Genomic DNA, 24573 nt, shown 5'->3' on the forward strand with positions numbered 1-24573 from the left:
TTGTTGACCCATTGTTGACCCTCTTTTCACCATATTTCATGCTTATTTTTGCCAATTTAACCACATTCATGATTTGACATGCCCGTTATTTGCCAGTTTATACTAATGTTGTCCAATGTTGACATATTTTGAAACCCTTTTTACCACTTTTTCTGTCCTTTTTTTGACCAGTATGCAACTTTTAACCAATTTGTGTGGTTTTTAAAATCCCATTTCACCAACATTTTTGGTCACTTTTAACCCATTTTATATCTGTTAAAAACAAGGATTTACATTTTTAAGATGAGTATATGCTATGACCCAAATAATAATAAACTTTCTACATAACAGTGGCTATGATTCCATAAATAAATGTGGTTATTACAGATTCATAATGGACAATGGACCATCATTTTGCTGACTTTATGAATGGGCCTTAAAATGCTCTCCTTTTTATTTATTATAGATGGCCCTGTCTCAACATGACTGTTCATGTCTGTGTTCAGTGGGGGGTCCCCAGTCTCTGACACCTTAATTTTGGGGGTTGCAGGCTGAAAAGGTTGAGAACCACTGCCCTAAAAAGGGAAAAAGTCTTTAATTGGCTCTAATGTTCTTATTAAAACATCAAATTTGAGGACTTTGTGTTGGAGTACATTTTAAAGGTGCTACCCCTGATTTTTTTTTTACCCCAAAAAGAAAGAACAAAGCAGTAGCAGATTTAAGACATTGTATCTTTGATAGAATGTGCACAGCTTGTATTGACGTTGCCACTCTTCCCACCAGCAGACATGTCCTCTCCCACCATGAAGAAGCCTGAGAAGCCACTCTTCAGCCCCACCTCCCCGCAGGACTCTTCTCCACGACTCAGCACTTTCCCTCAGCCTCACCACCCAGGCCTAACAGGTGTAGGACACAGTGGTGAGTCACTAACAGCTCTCAATCCTCCTCATGCACACAAAGAAATCTATGTCGATACTTAATTTAGCTGCAGAGGATCAATGATGATTGTTTTATCTTAACGCCCTTTCTCACACACGCGGCCTCGATCTTGATCTAGCACTCTCTCTTTCCCACAGTTATATCGACGAGGAGCCCCCCTCCGCACTCGCCCCTGCAGTTCTCGGCCTCGGCCATCCTGCCCCCGGCGCCGTCACCCTACTTCTCGCACACCACCATCCGCTACCCGCCTCACCTCAACCCCGCTGATCCCCTCAAGAGCTACGTGCCGTCGTATGACCCGTCCAGCCCACAGAGCAGCGGGGTCAGTGGTTTTTATATGCGAGCATGTGTGTGTGTGTGTGTGTGTTTGTGTGTGTGTGTGCTGGGAGGAAGAAAAAAACACAAGAAGTCAGCGGCTGGTTTTGGCATGAGTTTCATGGCCTCTAGTCCTTCTTTGTTATCGTGTTGGGCTCCTCTCCCATCTGACCTCAAGAGATTAAAGATAAGATAAATTACAGCGTGCAATTTGTCAATATTACACATCTGACTCACATTTGCAAGTTCTTTTTGGTGGCTTTCACTTAACAACCCGCTTCTGGTTTTTCCCTTTGATAGTGTTAATGGTTAGTGATTAAAAAGAACACAATCCTTGACTTTATTTATTTGATGTGTTTGAGTTTAGCTCACGTTGTTGCACACAGGCTGCTTTCTTCAGATTTTTTTTATCGTCAGTTCATATTTTTATATGATCTAGAACAGTGATTTTCCAGTGGTTCCCAACCTTTTTTGCATCGTGACCCCATTTTTATATCCCAAATTTTCTGGCGTCCCCAAAGATTGTTTTTGAGAATTAGTTTTTGATCATGTTTAATTTACTGTTTATGGTTTTTCTTCTTCTTCTTCTCTTTATACTGTGTTTTATTTGAACTACATTTATATTTGAGAAAGTAAAGGTATAGCATACAGTTGTTTAAGAGTGTGTTTTAATTTGAAAAGGAATAATCATTAAATATATATTTATATAAATTTCTTTTCAGTCAGTAAATATTTTAACACATTCCAGGTGACCCCGTTCAAATTTCAGGCAAACCCACATGGGGTCACGACCCCAAGGTTGAAAAACACTGCCCTATGGGTACAGTAGCATGCTGTAGATGTCATTAAATCACACTTCTGACAATATTAGACAATAATTATAGCTTTTTTTTTTTTTGGCAAATTTACCAAAAACTAACAATAATATTGCTCAGTAAAATACTTATTTATTGTAATTTATTGAAACAGGATTCATTTATGCTGTAGAGGCCATTTAATCACATTTCTGACATTTGGAGACAATAATTATTGTTTCTACAACAGTGATTTCCAAACTGCGGTAGGGGTACCCTGAATCATTTATCAACCAATTTAAAAAAAATAATAGAAAAACATTTCTAGCTTCTTTTTTTGGCTATTATTTCTTTTTTTAACAATTATAGCTATATTTTACAAAGAAGATAATATTTGCGTACTATGGAAGTAATAAAATGGTAGAGGGGGTACTTATGATGTGAAGACATGATTTGACAAAATTGCAAAGGAGGTACAACAAGGGATAAAAAAGGTCGGGAACCGCTGATCTAGAATAATTAATGGGGGTTTTAAGTAGATTTATTGCACAACATTCTGTCAAACCCAAACTGAAATTCCATGTCTTCTCCTAAGTGTATATTTTCAGCTTGATATACTGCTTGTGGCAAAGGTCACTTTCTGTTCCCAGCCTCATATTTACTTTAAAAAAGAAAAGAAAAAAAAGACACAACTCCGTTTTTGTGACCGACCAATCATTTATGAAGACTTTGCGTTCAAACCGAGAAGCTTTTGTGATTCTACCCATTTGGGGTACGTACACTACAGTGTGTTTGTCGGAGAGAGCTAGCGGGCGTCTTCGCAGATAAGAGGCCAGTGTGATATTTATGCGAGTTTTATATCCCCGCTGTTCTCACTGTAAACAAAGGCCGCTCCATCTCCAGAGCTGGGGAGTGGGTTATAGAAGTGGGGGCGTGCTGGAGAGAGGTTTTTGGCTGTCAGGAGAGACTGTTACTCCAGGGAAAAACCGCGGGGAATGATAAAGGTTGTAAATATTTGCCGTTGCCGGGTCCCGGGCTCTTGTGCAGAATTAACTGGCCCTCTGCTGGGGTGCTGGAGAAAAGGGCGAGCGTGCGGGGAGGGAGGAGGGTGAATTGGGGGTAGACCAGTTAGTTTGGGGGTGGAGGGAGGGGCGGGGTGAATTCAGCAAATAACACAGTGTTTATAATCCCATGGACGAGTGCCAGAATGTTTTTATGCTTGCTTTAACGCAGATTATATTACACTCTAATTAAACATTCTATTCACATCGGAGAGAACCCTGTGGACACAATTCATCTCTTAAAAAAAAGGGCCTGTTTGAGTTTTGAACTCGGGGCGGCTCTGAAACGAGAGCCCCAGACTGTCTCCAGCCGTCTGAAAGAGTAGCTCCCACTAGCTTCCTTTATTTTCCGTCTCCATGTATATAGTCCCTCTGCCTTTTTCTCTCCATACTGGCACATTCACACCATTGTGACAGGTCACTCCACAGCTCCGGCTGTCTTTTCATGCACCGGTCCTCTTAAATTCCATTTATGAGCACCATTAAAATCATTGTTTGGGATCATGTAGGAAATCCATTGTCAACGCCCGAGTATCTATTGTAACTATCGCCCCCCCACAGCGTCAGTAATAACTGTGACAAGGCGGCGGCTCAAAAACCTTTTCTTTAGGCAAAAGCATTAAGTGTGAGAGTGAGTGGTGCTGCCAGCTTTTGTTGGTAACTGGAAGTCAGCGGAGCAGTCATGTCCAACACGAGGAAAAAAGGGCCGCTGTGCGAGAATCATGTTCTCAAAGACATTTTTATGCTTGTTTGTCTTGATTAGGTGAAATCTGCTCAACGTTAAACACAGGTCTATGGACACACGAGTGTCTGCACTTCTCCAGAAATATATTACGCTTTTGTATGTCTTATTCATTGGATTTTCTGTTCAGAATATAAAACAAATTTGTGGTTATTTAATTTTTATTTTCACATTCAAAAATTAGGATTTGGAAATTAAAGGCATTTTTATTTACGCTTCAAAAAGGGATGAGGAAAAACTGGTTAATTAAAAATGTTTGATTTCTAAAACACAAGAAATTTAATGTTATAGGACAGAAAAAAGTGAAGATGCCGTTTTTTTATCATCAATTTCCAGAAATATATTAAATATTTTGATATATTGGGGTCAGTTTATGTTTTTCTCATTGGATTATCCATTCAGAAATGGATATTAATTTACAGAAAAGGAAAAAAAAAATTCAGATTTATTTTTACTGAAATTAAAGGCATATTTCTTGATAAGGTTCAAGACTAGATAAAAATCATTTAAAAAAACTGGTTCATTTTCATTTTTTTTTTTTAAAAAAAAACACCGAAGACCAAAACAAAACCAAAGAAAAAACACAGAAGTTGCCGTTTTCAAAGTAAGAGCACGTTTTGGGAAATCAATAACTTTAAAAAATATGTTTTTAATTATTCTCCAGAAATATGAGATATTTTGATATATTGGGGTTAGTTTGTGTCTCAGTCATTGGATTTATTTATTTATTTATTTATTTATTTATTTATTTATTTATTTTAATTCATAAATTAGGATTAAAACTAAAGTCATTTTTCTTTATAAGGATAAAGACGAGATAAAGATACATTTTTTGTTTCTAAAAAACTAAAAATTAAGTGTTAAAACAGAAAAAGAAAGTAAGAGCATGTTTTAGGAAATCATTAACTTTTAATATTTTTTTTTAATTATTTATCCCAGTGGTTCTCAACCTTTTTTTGGACCGTGATCCCATTTTAATAACAAGAATTTATGGCGACCCCAAAGACAAACAATTGTTTGTCATACTGTTATACTTACACTATTACAAATACAGAGAAGCCAGGATTAGTGACAAGTTGTCAGCTCAGTTATTTTTTTTTTTACAGCATTTTAGTTGCACTAAATTTATATTCGACAAAGTGAAAGTATACAATACAGTTGTTTAAGATTGTATTGTTTTAATTTTAAAAATATACATATTTTGGTCAACCCCACATGGGGTCTCAACCTCAAGGTTAAAAAATAAACACTGGTTTATCCCTTCTTGCCCCTTATAAAGAACAATGCATTGGATTTCAATTATAGCAATATAATTAAAACAAAAAAATTATGTTTTTAATTCATTCCGTTGTTTCTCATTTAACTGTAATTCAAAAAAAGTGTGAAGAGCGGTTTTTTATTTTTTTCCCCATCAACAAATTACTCACTGTTTCCTGTTTGTTTTTACGCTCCTGCAGCCTAACAGCAGTGGTCAGGGGGTTGGAAAGGTCCCAAGCCACTTCTCCCCAGTGTTGGCGCCCTCCCCACACCACGGCACTGTGAGACCAGTCTCACTCTCCATGCCTGACACCAAGCCCATCACCACGTCAACAGAAGGTGAGCTCCAGCAGCTGAAACCCAACACAAAAACCACCTTCAGTGCTTCTGATGTGTTTTTTTAATACCAGCAGCTGCTAAACATGCATCACCAACATTTCTGGCTTGTACAAATTTAGTTTCTGTGTCCAATTCAGTAAGTCAGTAATGACAGCCGGCGATGTTAGAATATTCCAATTGCAAGATTAATGCATGGAAAAGAAACTCAACACCAAACAGATGAAATTCAGTGTTTCAACACTCTCTGTGGATTTAAAGCTGGCTCAGTGCTCATCTGACGGTATTACTGATTGATTTCCCTGACTAGAGTGAAAACTGGGTATTTTTATGTTTGTGCCAATTTGATATTTTTCAGTGAAGAAAAACATATGAAGAGTGGATGTTAAAGAATACAGATACATTTGAATTTTTAAGGTGCCTAAAACAGAGCCTTGTGGGACTCCACCGACGCAGTTTCTCTTCAGTGTCGATTTAAAGACTCTGCATTTATTTTGACTCCCGACGAGTTCTATTTTAAAAAAGTAGCCACAGCAAGCTAAGAACATGTGAATTCCTGTAGTGCTAATTTTATGGCGTTGTGTTTTTGTGGTGGTTCCGTTACCCAGGCTACTCAGCCCCTGGCACCCCGACGGCTAATCGTTTCGTAGGCCTGAGCCCACGAGATCCCGCCTTCCTCCACCAGCAACAGGTGAGGGTGTCCCATACCCTGCAGCAACTCAGTTCACATGCTCTTCTTCTCTTTTTCGTTCTCTGTCTCCCCTGTCTCCCTGCACACCAGAAATAAAATCCTCAGTTAAGTCCAGCCCACTGAAATTACAGGATAAATAAAAACAACATTCACTGGGGAAAAAAAAACACCAAAAATTTAATTTAGTGCACAATTTTCAAAATATTTAATAAAAAACAATATAATATAGAATATAGAAGAAATGTAGAAGCTCAGGTTTATGGAAAAAAAAAACAAAAAAACCCAATTTAAAACATGCATAAAAGGAAAGTAATGTTTTTAATACATTGTAGTATTACCTGCTAGCCCCCACTTGTAGGTGCTTTGTCAGGACTAATGTGCATAGTGCTTTTTTTTTCTTCTTTTTCTTCACACGCACCAACACAGCACACACTGATTAACTATTAACAAGCTGAATATATAGCGCTGGTATCATGCAGCGGACCCAGCAGTGGTTCCTGGGATGTCTTGGGACTGTTGTGTGTGTGCTTGTGTGTGTGTGTGTGTGTGTGTGTGTGTGTGAGTGTGTTTGTGTGAGTCTACAAGGGTTAGGAGTGTCGCTGTGTTCTGTGTGTGTGTGTGTGTGTGTTTGAGAGAGAGAGAGAGAGAGAGAAGGAGAGAGAGAGGGCACTCTATCCCCCCCCCACACCCGTCTTATTGAACATGTTGGTCTGAGGCCAAGGCTTTTCCAACCACAACTAATTGAATGCATCTGCACGCAGCTCCGTAATGATCACTGGGTTTCTCCTCAGCGCAATTTTAATTTTTTTCTCCTTAAGTTTAGTTTTATTTTCTTTAGTTTTTTTTTAAATGACAAAGCTGGCCTCTGTTTTCTATGGTCTTTTAAAGAAATCTTCTAAATAAGAATAGGTGCGAGGAAGAAAGGGGAAAAGTTTGTTAGCGGCTGTGAGATGCTTTTGTTAGGAGGGAGCGGATAGGGGAGGGTGAGCGCAGGGAGGATTCACTTGGCTGATGTCGCACAGTTTGTCTTCCACATTTTCTAGTAGCCCTGCTACTTCTTTCAGCGGGACACAAAGTGACTAAACAAGAGAGCAGCCACGTGAGAGAAGCTGCGTGAGCTGCTGGATTTCCATCTCGAGCTTTGCTCTCAGACACTGCTGCAAGGCCCTTTTTCACTCAAATCAGGCAAATTCTCCAAATTTAGTGTAATAAATTGATAAGCTGTATATATATATATATTTATTTATTTTTTTAGTTTGTCAAAGTGTGCAATCTTTTTGTGACCGAAATGCTTGTTTTATTATTGTATTGCATAATTGTGACCATCACCAGCCCTCCTTAAGGAAGGATAGGAAAAACTTTGATCAAAGGGAGAATATAAAGAGAGAGGTCAGTGTTACACCGAGGTGAAGAGGTAAGGAACAGGGAAGAGCAAGTCAGGGTAGGATATATATCTATATGTATATATATATATATATAAAGGTGTAAAGAGTACCGATATATCCTGATCAAGTATAAGTACTGTTACTTGATTGAAATTCTACTCAAGTACAAGCAAGTCATACATAAAATACTCTAATACAAGTAAAAAGTAGCTGAATTAAATAGTACTCAAAGTAAAGTTACTAGTTACTTTCACCTCCATGTTTATTTTTAGTAATAAATCATTACCACGGTTCCCTTCCATCCTGTAAACATCTCATGTATAAACTTAAAAAGGAAGACCAAATTTTGCACAATTGGAACCTAATTTATTTTCCACAAAGGCATCTGTATAAAATAAAAGGTTTGTCAAAATGTACAATTTATTTTTAAATAGAATAAAATAAAAAAATAAAAATGAACTTTTCAGGCTCAAAGTATAGCTGCATATATAAATTCTAAAACAGTGCCATGCCAAATGTGCCATGTGGGTCACAACGTAATAGGTAAAAACCACAACCTGAACCAAAGAAAGTGGATGGGTGTCGATCAGAAATGGCACAAGTCAGAACATATGAATTATGTTCAATGTGCCTTCATTAACTAGTTTATGAAAAGACCATGAAACGGAAATAAAAAAAATAGTTTACTCCGTAACGTTTGGGTGTAGAAATGTAACAAATTACTTCTTTTAAAACATGCTTAAGTACAGTACCCTGAGTACTTGTGATCCATTACTTTCACCTCAGTATTACATTTGCATGTTCAATAGCATTGAACATACGTTCACGTCTCACACTGATTCTTCGTGTTTCTAGTTTTTTTTTGTTTCCCGTGGTTTTGATGTAACAGTGGGGGATCTGGCCTCACTGAGCGGTTCTCAACACTGGGGCCGAGTCTCTCAGGTCTGAACGCTTTTTCACCCAATGCTCCATCATCGTCCCCCATCTGGCAGGGATGTGTTTATTGTGTGCGGTTCGAGAGGCTTTACCCACACTTAGCTGTGTTGGCGGCTGTTGTTGCGAGCGCTCGGTAGGGAAGGAGAAAACAACACGTGTGTGTGTGTGTGTGTGTCTGTGTGTGTGGAGTTTACTGTGTGTGTGTTTGGCTGCGTTCTTTTAAGTGTCGGCATGAGTGATGGAGGAGACCTCGATCACCTTTCACTGCATCTATTTTTCTGTTTTGTTCCATTTTTTTATTTTTAGATTCGTATAATACAAAAAAAGTTAATAGTTAATATTCTACTGCTCGAGGGCCTCTCACTATAAGAAAAACTCCATAAACACTAGTGTGAAAACGTCGGAATACGAGTCTACTTTTTAAAAGATTTTCTCTCTTTTTAATTGAGACACCAAATGCTAATTTTTTTTTTTTTTCATTTCATTGATGTTGTTTTTCTGTGTTTGCTTGTTTGTGGCAGACTTTAACTATCCTCAATTCAAAAGTAAAAACTGAATTTCTTCCCTCTTTTATCACCTGTTCAGCTTTTAATAAGAAGTATTTAAATTACATATAAATGTAAAACTTCTTGTCATTTCTGCACAAAACAGTTTGTATAATTAGCATGTACTTTTATAACCTTGGGGTTGTGACCCCATGTGAGGTCACCTGAAATGTAAATTAATTTATTACAGTATGTTATTATTATTATTATTATTATTATTATTATTATTATTATTATTATTTTATTAATTATTTTTTTAAATTAATTTTCATTTAAAAACAATTCTTTTTTTTCCTTTTTTTTAATTAAAACACAATACATAATCTAAAACAACTGTATTCTATACTTTTAGTATCTCAAATATTAATCTAGCTCAATAATCACTTTGGCGCACTATGGCAGCCTCGCTTCCGTCAGTCTGCCCCAGGCCAGCTGTGGCTACAATTGTAGTTTACCACCACTAAGTGTGGAGTGAAAGAATAATCACTTCTGTAAAGTGACTTTGAATGTCTATGAGAAAGTGCTATATAAAATTGATGCATTATTATTAAACAGCAGTATAGAGAAAAGAAGAAATATGAAAATAAATGAATAAAATACATCTTGTCACTTTGTGCACTAAACCTGGCTACTATGTACAGTATTTGTTACACAGTATAACAAAACAGGAGAAAATAAATAAATATAGGGAGAAAAAAATAGTCTTTGGGGTCGTCAGAAATTTGTGATATGAAAATGGGGTCACGAACAATCCAAAAAGGTTTAATCCCTTTAGACATGCCCTGAACCTCTAATACAGCATAAGATTAGGGCTATAATGCAAAGTATTATTGATTAATATAATTTGCTGTTTTAAAAACATCAAATCTGATGTAATAACATGCTGGTTTAGTTTTAGCAGGCTTTTTTTTCCATAGAAAAAACCTAAGCTAGGACATCAGTCCCTTGACGTTTACACACACACACACACACACACACACACACACACACACACACACACACACACACACATACACATACGCAATCAGTCAGCTTCAAAAGTGCAAAAAACACTAAACAAAACAACACTCCCACACCTGCTCTACGAATCCCAGGCTCTGAATGTGTGAAACCTTCCATTCATCCCTCTCCTCGGCTAACCCCCTCGAGGGAATGCCACTGTGGAGCATTCCGCTGGGAAAGATCGGTGATCAGATGTCATTTGGTATTATCTAAGGAAGGATCCTAATCCACAATCTACCCGCATCTGTTTGCTAACGTTCCGCGGCCCCGGCCCCCTTTTTTTCCTCTTTTTTTCTCCCCGCTGCCCGTGTTGATCTGATGTGTCGGTGCCAGCGGACAGATGGTGTGCCCCTCGAGGTGCGGTGGCACAGAGCGTCTGGCGCAGCCCTTTGCACACATTCTCTCTCCACGCTATTGTCAGAACGCAGAGACGGTGTTTTGGGGGGGGGGGGGGGTAGTTTGTAGCCTCCAATCCCCAGCCTTCGATAAAGTCTGAGAAAACAAGCTGAATGGAACAAGTTTGCATTGTCTCCTTTCAATTTGATTAAGCAATTGATTATCCCAGTGTTTCTCAAATGGGGGTACGTGTACCCCTTGGGGTATGCGATGGCACCACAGGGGGTCCTTGAGAGAGTGAGAAAATAAAAAATAAAGTGTCAGTCTTGGTCCCACCCCAGGCGTGAGATACAAAGTATTGAAATAAATCCATTCAGGAGCCACTAAGTCAGTGTTTGTCAACCTAGGGGTCAGGAACCCATGTGGGGTCGCCTGAAATTTCTAAAAAATGTAAATAGATATTTGAATTTTTTGAATTATTATTTATTTATTTGAATTTTTTTAATTAAGACAACACACAATCTTAAACAACTGTATTTCTATACTTTCACTTTGTGAAATATAAATCTATATTCCAGCAAGATTAATTTTGTCTTCTTTTTGAATAGTATATTAAGGTTTTTCCAGGAAATCTTTATCTCCTGACATGTTTTCACTGTCAAAGGAGTTCTGCTGGTCGCCTTTGATGTTTCCTTTGACGTTTCACTTCACTTCAAATCCGCTGACGAAGACTGGCAGTTGAAAGTCAAAACATGTCAGGAATTAAACACTTTCTTGAAAAAACCTTGTCTGAATAAATGAAACCTTAACTTAACATACTATTCAAAAATAAAATAAAATGAATCTTACTGGAACTATTCCACTGAAGTCCAAGTGAAACTTCAGCAGAACTCCTCTGACTAAGACTGGCAGTTGACAGTCGAAACATGTCAGGAGATAAAAAACAACATAAACAAAAATCTAGTTCTACTAAAATGCAGTAAAAAAAAAATAAATCTGTTTTTGATATTAAAATGGGGCCACGATCCATAAAAGGATGGGAACCACTGCATTAAATACTGTTTTTTCCCCACTTATTTACAAAATTAGATTATTTTAAATGTGTGTTATCACACGTTCATTCCATCATTATGATCTATAGTTTTTAAAAAGTTGGAAATACAGTCAGATTCAGAAATAAGAGGAAAAAAAGTTTTAATTTACAGTAGGGCTGGACAATATGGACCAAAACTCATATCTTAATATTTTTTCTCAAAATGGTGATATACAATATTAATCTCTATATTTTTAACTCCACAAAGTCTTACCAGAAAGACAATTCTGGATTAAATTTGCTGATGAAAAATGCCACACAGGCACATTTATTAACAAACAGCAGCACAATATGTGCCACTTTAGTCTTTTTCTCCTCTAAGGGGACAGCACGTGTGAGTGAGTTCTGTAGTGGGGCTTGGGGTTAGGACGCACTCAGTAATACATCTAAATGTGAAGTAGCGAAAGCAGCGACTCCTAAAACGAGTATTTTAATACAAAATAAGCTATAAAAATGAAAATTGTAAACAATCACACAGTTTGACTGCACATCTATGGATAATATTAAATACTTATATGATGTGATTTGTACTGTGTGATTGTATCAATAAAAACAAGTGAAAAAAAATACTAATCTATCACAATATATGTGATATTGTCATCTGTATCGCCAAAAACTCGATATATCTTGAGTCACGATATATGACCCAGCCCTAATTTACCTCTTGTGTTTTGCTGCCACTTTGAATTCAAAATTGCAGGGTGGGGGGTGGGGGGGGGAGAGAAAGGAAGGTGCATAAAACCCACATCCTTGAGTTGAAGTGTGGCTTAAGAAGGAAAAACCCACAGGCTTCCAGGTGTACGGAAGGGAACAAACCTTTCTTGACCGCAGTGGACGCCTCTGAATATTCAGTGTATGCGTCTATCTGATTAGATCCCTTCCTAAGAGCCCCTGCAAAAAAAAAAAAAAAAAAAAAAAAAACGTCTGCCGCTGTGCGCAGAGTGCTAACAGTGCAGTTTTAGCCTGATGCATTACTAAATGAATGTGTTGACCACAGGGCAAGGTTAGGTTGCTATTGGCAGAGATAGCTCTCAGCTGGATTGCCCGACACGTGCGCCAGCATAATGCATGCAAAGGAGACACAAGTTTGTGTGTGCCGTTTGTTGCAGTAATTTGTAATCTGTATGTAGGGTTGGCTTGTCCTGAAACCAAAGTGAGAGAGGGGGTTGGGGGGTAAAGAGGGGACCCCTTGTGTGTGTGTGTGTGTGTGTGTAACGCTCGAGTGAATGTGTGCGCCGTAACGTTATTGTAATTGTGACCTCTAATCAATAAAAAACAGTTAGCTAATGAAAAAAAAAAGAAGAAAAAAAAAAAAAAGCCTAGCCTGCATGCTGGAGTGCACGTGCACTCTATCCTGAATCTGAAAGTGCACTCTTTAGTCATTATCGACAGACAGCGTGCATGATGCACCCAGTGGATTGCATGGCTTCACTGGCAGGTGGACACAAGTGTATACAGTATATATATATAGAGAGAGAGAGAGTGAGAGCACTCACACATTATAAACTACACTCACACTCTCTAACTAACTCCCTCTCTACCTCCAGGTTAACCACAACACTGACACATGCATGCTCCCCCTTTTTTTCTTTTCCTATCTCTCACTCACTCTGTTTTTTTTTCCTCCATAATGAAAGCACATGACTCCTCGTGTCTGTCCTGTTGTCAGTTAACTGCCCCCCCATGTTTGTAGTTCTTTTCTTTTCTCCCTCTTCCATTTGTGCTGCTCCTGCCCTGCATGTATGTGTGTGTATGTATACAGTGTTGAGTGTTAGTGTCATCTGAAGTGGAAGTTGTCTTGGCCCAGTGATCTGACCGCTAGGTTTCAATTGACAGCTGAGGAAGTGTGACTGGAGCGTGACTCAAAACGGCAGGCATTATGGCCCCAGTGCCACTGACGACACTTTGGGAATTACTTGGCAAAGGTAACCCTTTTGTTCTTTTATGCCACCTCACACACACACACACACACACACACACACATGCCTAGAATTCATGTTAATGTATATACCGTTTATATATTTTTTGATTGTCTGGTCTTTACGTTTGTGATATCCACATATTTACATCCAAAAGTGCCAAACAAGTGTAATATTTGGTGGCTGGGGCAGGTATTACTGCAACTTTTTTTTATTTTCGAGACTGTTTTTGCATCGCGGCTTGTTTAGATTTAAGTCCATTGTCACAAGTTAAACCAGCTCTGATTAAAAATTATAATAAAAGATGCTAAGTACTGGTACAAAAATGTAATCTCTAGTCCAGTGTTTCTCAAATAGGTGGGAGATTACCAGAAGTAATAAAAACTATAGAACTAAATTTATTCAATAGGCACTAAATACTGTTTTATTCCACTTATTTATAAAATAAGATTATTTAAAGGGGGTAGATTCAGAAATAAAACCAGTGCTCTAGTCTAATCGGAAAACTGTTTAAATAGAAAAAATAATACATCTTTATGTTACGCCAATTGGCCATTATCCACTTGATTCCTGGGGTTGCTACTACTTCCTGGTTATGGGTGCAACTTCCTGTATGATGTAAAAAAAAACAAATGTGATCAAAAAATACTAATAGATAGCTAAACGAATAGATATTGTAGCTTTGTTAAGTATAACTAATGGCTGAAGCGCTGTTTGCAGTGAAAACTCTTGTTAATAGTTCATGAAAAAAACACTTATTCATTTATTTTTAACTTTATTTATGAGTTTTAACATTTTACATGTAACAGAAAAAGACATAAAGCCAGGCACTAAGTATACATAAAAATACTGTACCTCGTCTAGAGTTTATCCTAAATACAAGTAGACCTGGATAGAGAAACACAAAATTACTGCACAAAACCACAAAATACAGAATACTAACAATGAGGCTATTAACATCATAGTAAAATAGCCACTAACAAATTGAGTGTAAGTTTTAAATATTCCGAGATAGGTTTCGACATGCTGTAAAATGTATGCAGATTCACTGACACTTTATATCTGATTTTTTTCCAATGTGTAGTATTCTATTAAATTATCTCAGACAACCTTCAAATACAGGTGGGCCATAAGATTTCTACATTTTCACATCAATGCATCTCTTGGGAATACCATCTAAATATTGAACGTTTTTAATCGTCGGGCATTCCCAAAAGTGATGGAGAGAATAAAAAACATTTATTTTGAAAAGGATTGCTAAGGTCTTCCCTATAATCCCCACCCTAGAGCATGATTCCCTTCCTTTTTTCCTGTGTGGACATTGATCAGAGCATTAATCGAACAGACCTACAGGAGTCTTCTCAGGTCAGTTTTGTGCAGCCATGTGAGGACAATTTACAACCTGCTTTCAAACAAGCTGAGCTTTGTTTGTAACGGATGCCCGAGTCATGCTTTCCTCCTTTAACTTAAAAGTCAGCCTCCTCTCCTCTCCTCCTCTGTCTGCCTGCTCCCACACTGTATCCCTTCCTCTCCTCTGGGCTCTTAAAAAAAAACCTGCACCATTTTTTTTTTTTTTTTTCACCACGCTACAGCGAACAAGCTGAGCTAAGCCTTTTCCTGTTATGTCTCCCCTTTGCCCTTTTCCCTGGATGTGCTGTGTGCATATGTGCGTGTGTGTGTGTGTGTAGGTGTAGGTGTTGTTGAACACACTGAAGTTACAAACACAGGAGAACCCCCTCACCTCATACACACACACACACACACACACACATGCACCCCAACAGGCCTCCTAATAGCCTGTAGAGGTAGCAGAGAAAAATGTCCCCTGTAGCACTATGCAATCTCTTTTTCCACTCGGGCTCAGTTTCACTGACTGTACAGTAATGAGTGCAGATGAAACGCATCCACACTGATTTTTTTTTTTGCTTTATTTTGTTACTTCTAATGACATTATTCTCTGTTCTCTTTTGGTGGATTATATTAGCCACTCAATGGTATCAATGGGAATCCGTTAGGTTTTTCCTCTTTTCTCCGGGCCACTTCAAAACTAGCCCCCCAAATTAAAAAGCTGCCAGACTCGCATGTTGCCATTGTGCAGGAAATGGGTCAGCAATCTATTAAGATGCCATTAGATAATCTAATTTAGGGAGCTAATCCTTAAACGAAGCACGCTGTATCCCCAAGCTTTGCTCGCAGGGAGTAGAATTAGCAAGGTTTGGGAGGTGGATGGGGCAGGATGAGGCCGTCTTCAAGGAAACAGGGATGGAAGGTTGAATATCAGCTGCCGAACGAGGACACGTCAAGCAACAGCATGCACTGAAGGTTGTAGAATTCAACACCTCAGATGTAGACAATTGAAGAAGACGAAACAGCTTGAAACGTCAGCGATAAGCAGGATTGTTCATAATTCCAGCAAAATTCTTTTTTGTCTTCTTTTTTAATAATATGTTAAGGTTTGATTTATTCAGACAACTATTTCTCAGGAAATCAACTTTGATCTCCTGACATGTTTACACTGACAACTGCCAGTGTTTGTCAGAGGCATCTGCTAATGACTTTGAGGTTTCCTTTGATGTTTCCTTGACTTCCGCGTAATAATACCAGAAAATTTATTTAGGTCTTATTTTTGTTCAGTTGTCTGAATAAATGTAACTTTAACGTATTATTAAAAAAGAAGACAAAAAGAATCTTGCTAGAATTATTGCGCGGGTGTCAAGGGAACATCAAAGGAAACATTAAAATCATCAGCATAACTATGAATAAAAGGTTGCATTTATTTAGACAACTGTTCCTCAGGAAATCCACTTTGATCTCCTGACATGTTTCGACTGACAACTGCCAGTCTTTGTCAGAGGCATCTGCTGATGACATTGATATTTCCTTGACTTCTGCATAATAATTCCAGCAAGTTTCTTTTTTGTTTTCTTTTTGTTCAGTTGTCTGAATAAATGAAACCTTAGCATATTATTAAAAAAAAAAAAAAAAAAAAACACAAAAATAATCTTGCTGGAATTATTATGCGGAAGTCAAAGAAACATCAAAGTCATCAGCATAACTCTGAATAAAAGGTTTCATTTATTCACACAGATGTTCTTCAGGAAATCTACTTTGATCTCTTGACATGTTTTGACTGACAACTGCATCTTTTCCAGAGCCATCTGCCTTTGATGTTTCCTTGACTTTTGTGTAATAATTCCAACAAGATTCTTTTTGTCTTTTTTTTTGTTCAGTTGTCTGAATAAATGAACATCTTATTCAAAACGAAATTATTACACGGAAGTCAAGGAAACATCAAGTCATCAGCGGATGTCTCTGAAGAAAACTGGCATTTGTCAGTCGAAACATGTCAGAAGATCAAAGTGAATTTCCTGAGGAACAGTTGTCTGAATTAAAGAAACTTATCCTTGCAAAAATAATCTTGCTGGAAATATTATGCAGAAGTCAGGGGAACATCAAAGAAAAACATCAAAATCATCAGCAGATGCCTCTGAAGAAGACTGGCAGATGTCAGGGGATCAAAGTGGATTTTCTGAGGAACCGTTGTCTGAATAAATGAAACCATAACATATTACGCAGGATTGTTATCTCTTGGCCTTGCTCGATTTGGACATTGTCATCTTTAAAAATTGTGTATTTCCAGTTTAATCAAACTAATACAGCAAATCTGCAAGTCTGCAATTCTCAATTGATCCTCCCTCAACGTAAATACCAACAGAGAAAGGAATCATTCCATAAAAACCCCTGCTTAGGATAGATTTAGCTTATAGGACATAGATCGGGACTGACAGCCATCGATTTGAGTAAATCGATGGCTAAATTGATTAAAACTGATGCACACACAGAACAGGGCTGCGACGACCCTTTTGTGTCTGTGTGGTCCGTCTTAATGTAAGCCATTACCTGAGAGGAGTTTCATAAAAGAAAGGAGGGAGGAAGAGGAAAAAGAGAAAGCTGCAGTCCTTGGCTGCTCAGTGCGCTCTTTGTTCAGCAAGGTAGGAAAAACTTAATCCCCCGTTTCCTGTCCGATGATTTTTGGCAGGACGAGAGAGAAGTGTGTAGGGGGAGGGGGGGGAGGATAGGATGAGGACGCGACGGACAGTGAAGAAAAAAAAAAACCTCCTGGAGAGGATTAGCCTTGAAGTCTTTTATTTTAACGCTCTGAAAAACTGACTAAAACTTAAGTGTTCTTTGCTTTTTTTTTGCTTTTTTTTGTGCGTCGCTCTTTCTTTTTTTGTCTTTCTTCCTTTCTCTCAGAGAGTCTGGTCCCATAGGCCATGTGGTGCATTGAATTTGCACTTCCATGGTTTTAAGTAAAAGAGCAGCAACCGGTTGATTTGTATAAAATGCAGACTGGTTGATGAGTTGCTTTTATAAGTGCAGACGCTGTTGTCTAATAGCCTTACAAAGAACCACGTCTGTGTTTTTGTTTGGTTTTTTTTTTTTTTCAACTCTCTTGGCAGACTTTCAGATCATGGGAAAAAAAACCTCCTTTTCATCTTTCTCCATCAATATTTAATCTTTTAAAATGATATTGTTTTAAATGGTTTTATTGTATGTTTTGCCTTTGGTGAATCAGCAGTTTGTGCAGGTACTGTGACACTCAGAGCAGAGGATGTGAAAGGTGGAGGGTGTCGAGGGGGGGGCGGAAGAGAAAGTGAGGGCTGGAGGGGGGTGCTGGGGCTAATTATCTGACATCTTCGCAGCGCACCACCCTCAGGAACAACACGCTGCTTGTTCCCGCTCGCGCTTTCAGTTAGCACCGTCGCTCCGCCGTGTTGTTCTTCCATTAGCGTGAGATGAATAGGGACAGGACAGCTTTGTGGAGGGGACCCCCACACTCACTTTATCCCTCTCATCCCCTTCCCCTTCCCTACCAACCAATCGCTCTCTTCCCCCTCGTGTCTTTTCTATACGAGGGGAGCCTGCGTCACAGCGCTCTCATGGGACGCCCCTCAGTGAGAATCAAGTGGAAGCACTGCAGCTGAGATTAACAAGCCAGTGTTCCCATTTCCCCCATTTTTCATCTACCACTTGTGTCAAAACCAAACAAATATGAGACCCCCGGAGGCAGCCTTGTCGTAAAGCAGTTTTTCCCAAACTGGGGTACTTGAATACCTCTCAGGAGGTACACAGAAACATTTGTCAGTTTATTTTTTACATGCACACAGACTTTTTTTTTTTCTCATCCATCCATAATAATTTGTGGCACAGCTGTTTAAAATACACCAAAAGGTGAAGTTCCAATTCTAAAATGAGCAAAACATCAGAAATAAATGAATAAAAAGGCCTAAATTCAAGGTTGATGTTGGACGAGACACGGGAAAGCGTTGGATTTGACATCCTGTTACCACGGTAACACTGGATGCTAGTGTTATTGTAGTTTCAACGTTGCAAACAGAAGATACAAACAAACAAAAGTGGAGCAACAGAACATACAGAATGGAGGTCTTAAAAAAAAAAGAAGGCAGGCAGTCATGTAAACATACATGTTATACTACTGTCTTTTTTTAAATTATAAATAAACTACAGTATGAAATAAAATCGTCTTTGGGCATCAAACTGTTCATGATTAATCAATTATTTTGCTTGTTTTTGGAGGGAAAACATCAGCTGTATCTGGCAACACTGCACACTGGATGTTCTATGAGCAACTATAATAAACTATCAGCCTAATAATTAAAGGTTTGGATTCCAAACTCTAGAAGCCAATATAAACTATCTCTAGTATCCAGATGTTTTAAGGACTCTATTAACAACTGTCTTCTAGTAATGTAGGTAATTTTTAACGCACTGCTCACGTGCAATGACAAACAGTCATTTAGAAACTCCAATAATGTGTTTTTTGGACTGTGGAGGACCCCAGCGGTCACAGGGATTTGAACCCAGGATGCACTGGGTGAGACAGTAAAGCTAAGGAAACAAACAAACTTGATTGAAAAATTTAAGGATATTAAATTCAGATTATTTTACAGAAATATCTGGAGCTCTTCATGTGCTGCTGGAATCCACAGACTGTTACAATAGTACCGTAAAGATGGTAAACAGGTGGGATGAAGTTAATACAGCCTAAAAATGTGAAAACATGGTCCTAGGCAAACCAACCTCTATGGCAGTGATTTTCAATCTTGGGGTGAGGTCACCTGCAGTTTAAATCGGGCCACCTGAAATGTCTAGTAATTGATTAAAAAGACATTTATGTATTGTTTTAATTATTATTAACACAATTTGAAACAACTGTATTGTATTGATATATATATATATATATATATATATATATATATATATATATATATATATAAATCTAATTAATAATGATAATTAAATGCCTGGCTACTCAGTGTCTGTAATATAGTATAACCAACATGATCAAAATCTAATACTAGAAAGGAGAAAAAAATTCGGGTCACGATCTGAAAAAGGTCGGGAACAACTCCTCTAATGTGTGTAATGAGTGTTGCTACGCTGTAATAGCCAATGATCATCACCTAATGCACTGTTTCTCAAATGGGGGTATGTGTACCTCTAGGGGTACGCAATGGCACGACAGGGGTACTTGAGAGAGAGAGAGGAGGGAAAAATGAACAAATAAAGTGTCAGACTCGGTCCCAGGCGTGAGATCACCAGAAATGATTAAAAAAACTACAGAAATAAATCTATTCAGGAGCCACTAAACCAGTGTTTTTCAACCTTGGGGTCGGGATCCCATGTGGTGTCACCTGGAGTTTAAATGGGGTTGCTTGAAAATTCTGAAAAATTAAAAATATTTTAAAAATTTTTCTTAATTATTCTTTTTTTATTATTATTAAAATAGCGCACAATCCTAAACAAATGTATTTCTATACTTTCACTTTGTGAATCTAGTTCAACAGATGAAGTAAAAAAAAAAAAAAATTACTATATATATATATATATGAGCTCAAACATGATCAAAAACTAATTCTAGAAAAAAATGTATGTGGGGGTCACCAGAAATTCTTGATTTTAAAATATTTTTTCTATTTATTTACAAAATGAGGTTCTTTAAAGTGTGTGTAGTCACTCATTAGTTCCATCATTATGCTCTACAGTTGTTTTTTCACTGAGTTCTGAGCAAAATGTAGTAGTCAGACAAAGGGGGCTACTTGGATTCAGAAATAAGAGAAAGGGGGTGCTTGAGCCAAAAGAAAAAAGTTTGAGAACCACTGATCTAATGTTCTCGTTCTCTGTGTTTTTGTGTGTCTTCTCTCTCTCTCTCTCTCTTTACAGTCCTGGTACTTGGGCGAGCTTAGTTCCATTCCAAGTGTCGAACGGGACTCCGATTCTGCCAACAAATGTCCACCAGAACTACAGCATAAACATCATTGGTGAGCCGCTGGTCCCCGCCGAGACAGGAAACTGAACCTGCAAGAAACCCCATACCCCACCCCACCCCCACCCCCACCCGTGACCCCCCTACGCCCTCAGGGTGGACAACGTGGGTGCGTGTGTGTGTGTGTGTGTTGTTGTTGACGGTGCGGAGCTAAAGGTATCCACAGCCATGGGTGTAACCAGCAAAGCAGCAGGTGGTGCATTATAAGCCCTCCCCCCCATCTTCCTCCTCTCCTCCTCCCCCCCCGATGATGATGCTAATGATGGACGCTGAAGAAAAACCGAGGGTATGACTGTGTGAAAACGTGACGCTTCACGTCTTCGAGTCGAGTCGTCACCCCGACGTACACACACACACACACACACACACGCCCGTCAGCCACCAGTCAGCTGTTGCATTCGCAGAACTTTTTAACCCATTCAAATACTGTGATGTATAGATGCCTTAATGTTTTATTGCATGACACTCTAGTCTCTTAGCGGCAATTCCTACTTTTTTTTTTGTTTTTTGTTTTTTTCGTGTCGGAGGAAGATGTAAAATCAAGATTTACAAACACACACACACACACACACACACACACACACACACACACACACTAGAATGCTCATACTGGTGGATGGCTCAGACACTCAGCTCTCTGACCTCTTTAAAAGAGGTTTGTTTTTGTTTTTTTCCCTGCATCCAACGACTCACTGTGTACACCATAGGAACAAAAAAACTTGTGAATTCAGAGTGTTTTTTTTTTTCCTTCTTCTTCTTCTTCTGTTTGACTTCAGTTTACTGTGATGCGACGAAAATGTGTTTATTCTTTTCTCTCTGTCTCTCTCTTTTTTTTTTTTTTTTTTCAATTTGTTGCTACTTACTTCAAAATTTAAATGTGAGAGTTTAGAACTCTTGATGCAGTTTTGAAAAGAAAAAAAAAACACTAAAAAACTATAGGTTTGACATTGGACCCCTCGTTAAAAGAATAATTTGTGTGCCCTTTACAAAAGGACACGGAAAAGGAAAAGACTAAGGAGAATAAGGAAATTGCGACAGAGGCAAGTGCAATTGAATATTTTTGAAGGGAAGCTATCAGTCTGTCGGCCCTAGGACTCTAAAGGTAGGGAGATAAATATTAAATGTTCTATTGATGAAATGTTTGAGGAAACATTTGAATTTGATTTTCATATATCCGTATCTTAGCGTGTGAAAGACATCCAGGCAGTGAAGGCGAGCATTTAAAGCTACCTGTGCAGCGCTGATCAAAAACCAGCACTTATTTTTGAGCCCTTCCCATGGCTGTGGGGAGATCTTTTGTTATAATTTATTTTTTGGGGGTGGGAAAATAAAAAAAAGCAGACACACATAGTGTGCAAAAAAAAAAAAAAAAAGAGGCATTTTTATATTCTAAATGTTCACCATAAGATCAAGAGAATACGCATTTGGCCATCAGCTTATAAAGCATATGTTTACAAAAGTATATCTATGGAATGCAAAGTGTTAATTCAATTAAATGTCTTTCGTGCTAATGTAGCGTAGACTTCTGGGTAAAAAAAAAAAAAAAGCTACGATATGTGCAAGGTGAACTGAAATAATGAATCCTGGTTAGTGGCAAAAATCCCTGAAATTAGAACGGTGCACGGCATGTTGACAACCATTGCCTCTCCAGTCCGGACACACGATGAAAGTCTCTCCAGTACTCTTCTTAATTTGCACGACGATGACGTATAGTCCACATTACGTGCCTTGCCTTTTGAATATAGAGACATCACTACAGTTGTTTTTGCTGCATTTATCATTATAGAAATTTTAAAAAAAAACAAAAAAATTAACATTTTTATGATAAGACTTGTTTTGTACTCTGAATGGAATTGTTGATTTTTAACTCCATGTACTACTCTCTCTCCCTCTCTCTCCTTCTCTCTCACACAGTTTCATTGCATATCAAAAAGCTGTGTATAGTTGCTGTTTGAAAGTTTGTAATCAACCAGCATTTTTTCAGTATTTTTGGTGGTTTTTCTAATAACCTGTCATCAATTTTTTTTTTTTTTTTTTTTTTTTTCATTTTTGTTTTTTTTTCTCTCCTTCATTTCTCAATGCTCATGATGCTCATCTTCCAGTTACTATTTCGGAGGGTGACGTTCAGAATTATGAAAAATTATGCAATACCAAGTTTTGCCTATGTAGGTAGTGCTTATAGATGCGTCAATTATTAGAGGCTAGTTTGGAGATAGACAATATTGTAATGCATTTATTTTGTTGATATTGTTGTTTGTCGTTGCTGTTGTTGTTGTTGTTATTGATGATGATGATGATAATAATGATGTTGTTGTTGCTGTTGTGGGTGTTTTCCTTTATTATTATTGACCAAAGTGGGGACTGCTTTCTATGCAGTGCAAGACAAGGTCTGTTTTGTTTCCTTTAGCACATAGGCCTCCAATTGATGGTGAGATCATGTTCCAGTGTGATATTTTAGGGGTTGGGGGGGGGGGGTATTTTTTTATCAGTACTTTAAAGATTTAAAAAAAAAAAAAAAAAGAGATGCACCCTTGGTTTTTTTCTCCGGCTGCAAAGTCACTGATTGGTCTACTGTGACTCTTACTTTTTAATCTCCAACCTAGGGGGGGCTAGGGCACGTTTCCCGTGAAGAAGCTCGTTTTGTTTGGACAGGAGAGACAGCTTGACTTGAGTACGACAATCATTTAAAAAGAAAAAAAGAAATCAATTTCATTTCCTGTTTTATTTCCACACGTCGGATTCTCCCCCCCCCCCTCTCCCCTTTCTCGGTCAGTCTTCGATCCCATCCAATCGTCCACCGAACGTTGTCTACGATGTCGTCGAATGCAATTTCCCAAGTAGATGCCTTAAACTACATCAGTCAAGTGGCCTGTGACCTGCGCAACAATCACACACCGACTTATGCTCCTGAGACCTGTCCAAATCAACTCCAGACAGGCTCAAGCAAGCCTTTAGAAAAGTATTTTATAAGTAGTAGATTTGTATAAATGTATATACAAGAATGCACATATGTGGATACATCCCTAGCCCTGTAGAGAAAACAAGTCAAATTGATCAGCATCAAGTAGAAGCTTATGTAGAACCCTACTAGAGGACAAGTATAGCACTTAAAATAGCACATAGGCAATCATCTTCTGCCCCCACCCCCCCCACACCCACCCACCGCCGCCGTACACTGTCTAGATCTAGAACCAACGTATAGTCTTCAAGCAATTACTCTCTCAGGCGTATTACAGGGCATTATTTGTACCAATCACGATATTTGATCTCTCGCGTGGCACGTCGACGCTGCCTTTGACACTCTTTTGCACTCTTTCCCCTACAATCGTGAAAGAACTGTTTCGTCCAGAGAGGCGGTGCTACTATAAACCCCGCCCCCCCCAGTCAAAAGCAAAGTTATAAAAACTCAATCCTCAAGTCAAGCTTAATCTCTCTGTCTTCAACCAGATTAATCAACAGTAAAAATATATATATATATATATATATATATATATATATATATATATATATATATATATATAGAACTGTAGAAGTCACCCTGTTCTATGTGCACTGTTTTGTTTTTTTTGTTGCTGTTTTGAGTTGTTTTTTTTTTTTTTTTTTTTTTGTTTTTTTAAAGGAGAAAAAAGGTGCTTTGCAGCCTTTGGCCATTGGAGACCCCCACTGAAGTGCATTGTCCCCAAGTGTGTGTGTGTGTGTGTGTGTCTGCGAGATGCAACGTGTCAGGGTCACTGTGCTGCTGGTGTTTATTTGAAAAGGAGACTGTACATAAAGGTAAATATCCTGATCGTGTCGATAGCAGTAGTCTGTTGGTTGAACTCTGCTTTGGCAGCTTGAGAGTGTGTGTGTGTGTGTGTGATCGAGTAACTTTGACAGTACACTATGAGAGAAGATG

General features: G+C 38.3%; 1 protein-coding gene and 1 long non-coding RNA gene across 8 annotated transcripts in view; one reads left to right on the forward strand and one right to left on the reverse strand.

The window, feature by feature from the left end:
• LOC114480066 (nuclear factor 1 B-type-like) overlaps positions 1–22467 on the forward strand; it is a 79351-nt gene extending 56884 nt beyond the window's left edge. For 3 of the 7 annotated variants that reach the window (XM_028473864.1, XM_028473861.1, XM_028473865.1), the window contains 6 exons: positions 763–897; positions 1056–1240; positions 5288–5426; positions 6032–6114; positions 13248–13336; positions 20576–22467. In XM_028473864.1, coding sequence (XP_028329665.1) covers positions 763–897; positions 1056–1240; positions 5288–5426; positions 6032–6114; positions 13248–13336; positions 20576–20708 — 764 coding nt within the window. In that variant the 3' untranslated portion in view covers positions 20709–22467. Of the gene's footprint in view, positions 1–762; positions 898–1055; positions 1241–5284; positions 5427–6031; positions 6115–13218; positions 13337–20575 lie in introns of those variants that run through there. The other 4 variants (XM_028473862.1, XM_028473863.1, XM_028473866.1 and 1 more) reach the window with 4 other exon arrangements.
• LOC114480067 (uncharacterized) lies at positions 5279–24036 on the reverse strand. Its single transcript, XR_003676048.1, has 3 exons — positions 23960–24036; positions 12942–12944; positions 5279–5288 (listed from the first exon to the last, which is right to left on the reverse strand). It is a non-coding gene; the product is annotated as an uncharacterized LOC114480067 (long non-coding RNA).
• Positions 24037–24573: the final 537 nt, after the last annotated feature.

Source organism: Gouania willdenowi, chromosome 18 (assembly GCF_900634775.1).
Source record: "Gouania willdenowi chromosome 18, fGouWil2.1, whole genome shotgun sequence".
In the NCBI taxonomy this organism is placed as follows: domain Eukaryota; kingdom Metazoa; phylum Chordata; class Actinopteri; order Blenniiformes; family Gobiesocidae; genus Gouania; species Gouania willdenowi.